The sequence below is a fragment of the Hydra viridissima genome, unplaced genomic scaffold (assembly GCF_058129835.1).
Source record: "Hydra viridissima isolate aposymbiotic clone 2 unplaced genomic scaffold, HvirCarnegie_v1 scaffold_12, whole genome shotgun sequence".
Taxonomy (NCBI): Eukaryota; Metazoa; Cnidaria; class Hydrozoa; order Anthoathecata; family Hydridae; genus Hydra; species Hydra viridissima.
The window spans coordinates 8,438,640-8,445,942 of record NW_028324311.1 but is presented as its reverse complement, the minus strand read 5'-3'; the positions used below and the strand labels follow the sequence as shown (position 1 = coordinate 8,445,942).

The 7,303-nt window shown below is 29.8% G+C and overlaps 1 protein-coding gene across 9 annotated transcripts in view; it reads right to left on the bottom strand.

Moving 5' to 3' along the window:
* Positions 1-432: 432 nt before the first annotated feature.
* LOC145194564 (DNA topoisomerase I, mitochondrial-like) overlaps positions 433-7,303 on the bottom strand; it is a 29,316-nt gene continuing 22,445 nt past the window's right edge. For 4 of the 9 annotated variants that reach the window (XM_090068569.1, XM_090068568.1, XM_090068567.1 and 1 more), the window contains exons 11-17: positions 5,870-6,099; positions 4,959-5,332; positions 4,671-4,840; positions 4,258-4,500; positions 3,874-4,050; positions 860-930; positions 433-688 (exon numbers count right to left, since the gene is read on the bottom strand). In XM_090068569.1, coding sequence (XP_089924695.1) covers positions 586-688; positions 860-930; positions 3,874-4,050; positions 4,258-4,500; positions 4,671-4,840; positions 4,959-5,332; positions 5,870-6,099 — 1,368 coding nt within the window. In that variant the 3' untranslated portion in view covers positions 433-585. Of the gene's footprint in view, positions 689-859; positions 931-3,721; positions 3,779-3,873; positions 4,051-4,257; positions 4,501-4,670; positions 4,841-4,958; positions 5,333-5,869; positions 6,100-7,303 lie in introns of all 9 variants that reach the window. The other 5 variants (XR_016445553.1, XR_016445551.1, XR_016445550.1 and 2 more) reach the window with 2 other exon arrangements.

The window sequence follows — 7,303 nt, the reverse complement described above, 5'->3', positions numbered from 1 at the left end:
TCGTATTTAAAAAACAGAAAGTAAGCTACTAGCAGACCTTTTTTTCGCAACTAATTTTGAGGAATAAATCATAAAACACATGAATGGCGTCGTTGTGGAAAAATAAAATAATTTTAACTTTAAAATATTAAAACTCGGTTAAATCATTTACACAAAAAACAAAGTTTGATTTTTGGAAAATCAAATTAGATTTTATCGTGTAGTGGATGAGGAGTTTTAAAAAAACTTTAAAAGGTTGCAGGACGCTGAAAAACAAATTCCTTTTACAGTTTTTTTGTTTTCGTAACATATTCCTTTACCTAAAGCTTTAATACATATTACTATAACTGTGCGCCTTTAACTCTTGCTGTTTCTTTGCATATTTTAACTATCTTTTAAAATATAGATTTTAAGTCAAATTAAATATAGACAAAGAAAATTATATAACAACCATTTAAACTTAGGATATCACAAGCTGAATAGAGTTTAAAATACATTTAAAAGTTTTCAAGGTTCGATTGTTATAGAAATGACACAGTTCTCATTGCTCAGAGACTTATTTCCCTTGACCACATCAAAACTGTTTGCCCAAATACTTTTAGAGTCCTAAAATTCAAAATCTGCTTCGGTCATGTCGATTGCCCATTGAAACTTTAAACGTTGAGTTTTATTATAAATCTTTTCAATCGGAACGTCATGCTTTTTGCACCTAAAAACAGAAATTAAACATAGATTTACGCAGCAATTAGAAAAGCGTCTGTTTTTAGCAAAAGTTTTGAAATAAATTTTTTCAAATACGAACCGATATGGGAATAAATCTACCATTTGCTCATCACATCGTCGTCAATAAAACTCATAGGCGAAAGTTTAAAAAACTTACCATGCTATACTTATTCTTGGGTCAAGATAATTCAGTTTGGATGTTCCTAAAGCTATCTCTTTGTTTTCTTCCTGCAAACAAAATAAAACGAAACAAAAATAAAAAGATTTGAATAAATACAGTAGAAGAAAAATGAACCAATTTTAGTTTAATGCTTTTTTGCTTTGTGACTGAAATTTACTGTTAGATCTTTTATAGCTATCTATATTATTATTGTACTCCCTGTCCCAAAATACTGTTCCGAATTCTATTCTAGGTCTTTTATGAAATCAGAACAATATTTTGAGATAGAGAAGGGTACTATTTTATAAGTTTTAAAAACAAATAACGAAAACTGTATGAATAATGTTAGATGCAAGAGAAAAATTGTGTTTCGCATAAACAGCTCTAAAACATTATGCTTCCTCCAGAACAATTTTATGTGAACCCACACCCAGAGCATGCAACCGAAATTCACATGACCGAGCTCAAATAGTTAAATGCTGATTTAGACTAAATTTTTATAAGTTTTAAATAGTTTAGATCTCATAAAAAAGAATATGTTGATCCTTTACAATCCCAAAATGGCCATGAATAAAAATTCTTTGCTTGACAATTGTAAAATACAACATTATTATGCATACACAAAACATATAAATCAATCCAACTTCAAAAAGTTCCACGCTTAACACTTTTCTCAAAAACAAATAAACACAACTGTCAGAGAAAGAATAGCAAAGGATTAATTCTGAAGAAAAAACAATACTAAGAAACATGCAAAAAATCTAAAAAAAAAAAAAAGCATAATTTAATTCAATTATTGGTGAAGCACAGAACTTCCTCGGGTATTTCAAAACTGTTTTGGCTCAAGCTGGTGCTTAGATAGAACACATGAATATTATTGCAGAACAAACCAAAATTATTGCTTTTGAAAGCTGACATGCTTCCAACTTTAAACGGCTCTGGTTTTCTGATAAGGAGTTTCTTGTGACAGTGCATGAATATCTAGAACCAGTCTTTACCAGCCTGCTTGTTTGTACTCCAAGGGTTTGCATATCCTCATTTGAAGTATGGCAAACATATTTAGTTTTTAAGCATTTTTATATACCAGTTTATGCAGCTCTATAAAATTGATCCATAGAAGAATATTTCGGTGCATGTAAAGATTATTTGATAAGTTCCAATTCCTCAGCCTACCAGTGCATGCAGAGAGTATTTGATAAGTTCCATTCAACTGCTCTCAGACTGCACCAAGCTGACACCAAGCACAATGACATCACTCTCCTGCTTTTTTTTTTCAGCTTTTTGAGGCAACTTTAAAGTGCTAATCTTGAGGTAGTGAAGATAATGCCTGCTTTTATTTAGAATACTTTGGTCCACCACAGTCTTTAAGATATCTTTGACTGTGGGATGTTAAAGACTGTGCAGTCAAAGGCATTTCAGCCATGTCCCAATTGTGAAGATTCTTATTACTGCAGTCTAAAACAACGGTAAATTACACTAATGCAGGAATATAAAACATGTGGTACCATTAATATCATAATATGCAAAAAATATAAACAGTTGAACATAAACAATATCAAATGTTGTGATCCATCCAGTACCAAGCTGGTCATTTTCAATCAGCACAATCTTGACCTAAGACTATTAAAAATGGCACACTTGTTAACAATAAAAAGCTCTTTATTTTTTTGTATAAATCACAATTACATGAACTTACAATTCAGTGCCGAATTAGCAGCAAATTTTAGTAACTTGAAAAATTGTCACCTTAAATTTTGCCAAATCAGCTAGAAATGGAAATTATACATTAAATGTTATCTTAAAGCAACCTTAGGTAATAAATTAACAAATAACCAAATGTTAACACCAGTCAAGTACCTTCAATACCACCTTCAAATCTCCCTTACATCAGCATTATTCTATTTAAGCTCAATCAATTTATAAGTTTTTAAATTCAAACATTTCTAATTATTTTAAATTGTTTTAAGTTGTTTCAGTGTATTCCTTCCCTCAAAATCTGTGAACGTGTCATTTTTCTCTTTTATTGCACACTAAACAGTAACCAGGTGCAAAACAAATGTTAAAAAATTGCATAGAGATTTTATTGCAAAATCTTTAACAGGTTGGAGTTAGAAACTAAAAGTTTGGGGACATTCATATTTTATTAGAACCTTCTAGTGGTGCAAAAATCAGCAAAATCTGAGATTTTGGGTAACATTTTTTCCAAAATTTAGATGTTTTTACATGGAATTACCTTCCATAATGTTTCAGAAGTTGATACTTGGAATCAAATCCTCGACTGGCAGAACATTGAACATACTATATTCTACCAAATCCAGACAGAATAAACTTTGACTAACTGCAGGGATTATTGAACCAATCTTTTGATGTCCAGTGAAGATGGTGTTTGACTAACTCAATTTGAGTGACGCAACTGTTATAAAAAATTAATTACTGACAGGGCACCTCTTTAAACAACTCTAAAGGATGCAGACATAGTTTTGACACAGCAGATAATTCTACATACTTTGTGTGATTCTTCAACCAATTGAGAATCTGGTTTTCCTGAAGTATCTTGTAATAATCTCAACATTAAGACTACAAATCAAGCTACTGATTGTTACTGAGATAAAACTCTTCAAACTTTATGAATGTGTTCCAATTTCTTTTGCAAGATTTCTTGTGATCTTCTTATTCTGTAATTTTATGATTTATATTTTATATAATGGTTTAAAATTATTCAAACATAGTTAATGCAAAAATGTGATGGCTGCATGATTTTGATTAGGACAGTTTTTGTTAAATTACTTTTCAAGTTGTAAAATATCACAATAAAAATAAAGAAACTAAAGAAAATTAACAAGTAATACTAACAACTACCTACTATAAAGATTCCACCAATTTCTAACAGTAAACTTCAGAGTTACAAAGCAAAAACTGATAAAAAAAGAGGTGGTCTCATTTTTTTGGCAACTATTGTAAATTATGAACTGATAGGTACAAATTCAAAGTATTCAATTTATTTAAGTTACCTTGTCAGTCATGTTGACTTCGAGTTTAAAATATTGCTCCTCTAAACGCTGCAGTTGTTTTTTTTTCTTTTCTATAGTAGATTTTAATTTTTCGCTTTTCCCTTTCTCATGATATTCGCGCTTCAATTCCTTTATTTCTTTTTTAACACCCTTCATCTGTTTTTTCTTATCTTTTAACTGAAAAAAATATTTTTCAATAATGTAAACAAATTATTTGAAATTAGGATTAAACTAGTGATTAATTCAAGCTGTTAAATATTTCTTAAATAAAAACTTCATGAAACTCAAAAATGCTAAAACTATAATGTCTAAATATTTAAAATTACAAAAAAATAACTACAATTTCTAAATAAAAATATGTAAATCACTATTAAAATAGAAAACCTTATTGACTATGTTTTCCATTTGTTTATCAAATGTTTTTGGAGCAGCACGTTGATGATTACATAGTATGGCCACTGCTCGATTAGCTCTATTGTATTGTAAAAATTTTGCTGTAACACTTGCCCCATCTTCTGTAAGTTCATTTAGTTGTTGTTGTAGTGTTATACTGGCATTATAGGTACGGAATACTTTGGCAGATAATCCAGGCATTAATTCTCCAAGAAATTTGTTCAATGAAGTAGTCTAAAGAAATTAAAATTTCAGATTTGGCCATATTATCTCCGAGCATATTTCTAATAGTCTACTAGTGTGAAATAAGTAAACTATGAGAATTGGAAGAGCAAATGAAATGGTAATATTTTAAATTGTTCTTAAATAAAACAATCAAAATTCATAAAAAATTTATTGCTTACTGATAGTCGATCAAACAAATCATCACCAGCTTGTTTTCCTTGCATGAAGAGCTGAAGATTTTTAAATACCCTTTTTTCCACAGGAACACTATTTGTATATCGAATAGAATCTTTACCAAGAAAGTCAAACTCAACCACATTTTCTTGGTCATCCTTTTCTTTATGAAGAGCTTGAAAAACAAATTTTTTCTTTTTATTGAAAAATTAAGATGATGCAATTTACTTTCAAATTCACTTAGTTAACAATCATAAAACGAAAATATTTTGCCTGAAGTAAAATCAACATACTAATATGCTCAACACGGAGAGAACAACAGCCTACAGTATCAGCAGATTCCCCTTCTTCTTTCTCGTGGCCAGCTCTAAGGGCAAGTTTATCAATAAAATACATAGCTACGCCACGCTGACGAATTTTCATTTCTTTAGATTTCCAATCATTTCTGTAATTTTCTCTAATGGTTTCAACACATTCCTTCAGCTTACGAGCAGTCTCATACTTTTGCCAATCCTTTTCTCCTTTTAGACGAGTAGCAGCATTTAACATTACATATTTGTATCCTCCAGCAATATTTTCCACCCAGCATGCTAGCCATGAAACAGTATTATCATGTTGCACAGCTTTCCAATTTTGTCCCTCAGGGGGTTTAGGCACTTTTGCTTCCCTATTTAAATTATTTCCTTTTAAAATTGAGCCTTATTAAATTTAATTAAACATACACACACAAAAAGAAAGAAATCAGTACAATCATAGCTATCAAAACAAATTTAAAAAACACTAGCTATTAAGGCAATCAGGACAAAAGTGAAAAAAGAAATATCTTAGGTAGCAATGTTTAATTGACGTTTAATTTGATTAAAAAACTTAAACATCAATTTCATAACTACTATATAAAAATTTTAACTAAGCCAAGTCAAGTCACAGTCAATGTCAAAGAGATTGACAGTGCTAAGATTTATTAACAACTTACTGTTGTTAAACATAAAAAACCTCTTTGACACTAAAACAATTTGAATTTTTGATTGTTATGGAATTTATGGTTGATTGTTTTGGAATTTATATCTTAAAAATAAAAACTTACAGCATTTACAGTATTATTCAATTTCAACAAGTATAAAAAATATGCATTAAATTATTTAAATTGCTTAATTTTATAGCAAAACTTTATTTTGTTAAAAGCATTTGTGGTTTATACACTTACTTTCCAATGTTAATAATAACATCTTTTGCTGAGACTCTCTTTTTTAACTTCCCTTGTTTTGGATGATCACCACGACCTCGAAATAGACCAGGTGGTTCAATCCGAAAATTACCAACTTTTTGTTTGTGACCATCCATTTCGCAAAAACCATATTGTTCTGCAATTTTTAAATTAGCTTCTTTAATAACTTGCTTTTCTTCTTTTGTCATATTCCGCTTCTCTTCTGCACACTAAAACATTTATTATAATACACAAATTTGTTATAAATAACAAGCTTATAGTAATTTTCTGATTAATTTACACTGCTGGTCAAAAATTTCTGGACCCCTAAAAAATTGAATCAGAATTTTTAAACAAATACAATAAGAGCTCCTAGCAAGTTTTAAAATTAATCAAATAAGCATGTAATAGAAACAAAAAGATGATTAGCCATCTGTAAGTTTAGTAGTTAAAACTACATTAATTTTGCATTTGCTCTGTGTCAGTATGAAATCAAGTTTATGTATTTTGTTAAAATGTTGCTATTTCAATATTCAAGACTGTGTGCTTCCATTACTAACTCCATATCTGAGATGTTATAAATCATTCTCTTTTATTGTGCACATTGGTTTCTATTGAAAACATCAAGGAGTACATACATTCATTAAACATAAAGGTGTGTGTTTATTGATTAATTTTTATGTAATAGCACCTTACAATTACTGACTTAATGAAACCAAAAGCAAACCTGGATTGCGAGAAAAGAGTGATTATCAATTTTTTTGCCCAAGGTGGACTTTTTGTGTGCACAATCGCCACAAAAATAAAAATATTGAGATCTACAAGTTGTAAAAAGGAAACCTCTCTTAACAAAGTTTCAGAAAAAAAATACTATAGTGTGCTTAGTAACATAAAGATCAGAGTGCTGAAGACTTTAAAAAATGCTGTGAAGGAATGAGTTCAAATTCAAGATTTTTGGTAACAGAGGAAGTTTACATGTGAAATGCTGCACAAAAAAATAATGCCAAATTGTATAACTTCAACTGTTAAACATGGAGTTAGCTCTGTTATGGTTTGGAGAACTTTCATATTTAATAGTATTTCTCAATTGCACAGGGTAGATGGAATTCTTGATGTAAATAGTATCACAAAACTCTTGTTTGTTAAGCAATTCCTAAGAGAAAAAAACTTGTCTGGGATTTGTAATGCAACAAGACAACAATCTCAAACATTTGTCTCAGCTATACAAAAACAGCCTAGTAAATAAAAAGAAAGTACATTAAAGATAATGGAGTGACTGGCCTAATCCCCTAATCTAAACTTAATCAAACTTATTTGGGATCAACTTGATCATCAAGTCAAGAAACAGTCCATTTTGGAATACATTAAAAGAAGCATTTTGGAATACATTGAAAAAGACATTTTAGCAGTTTTTCAAGAACTGATTGTTCAAAT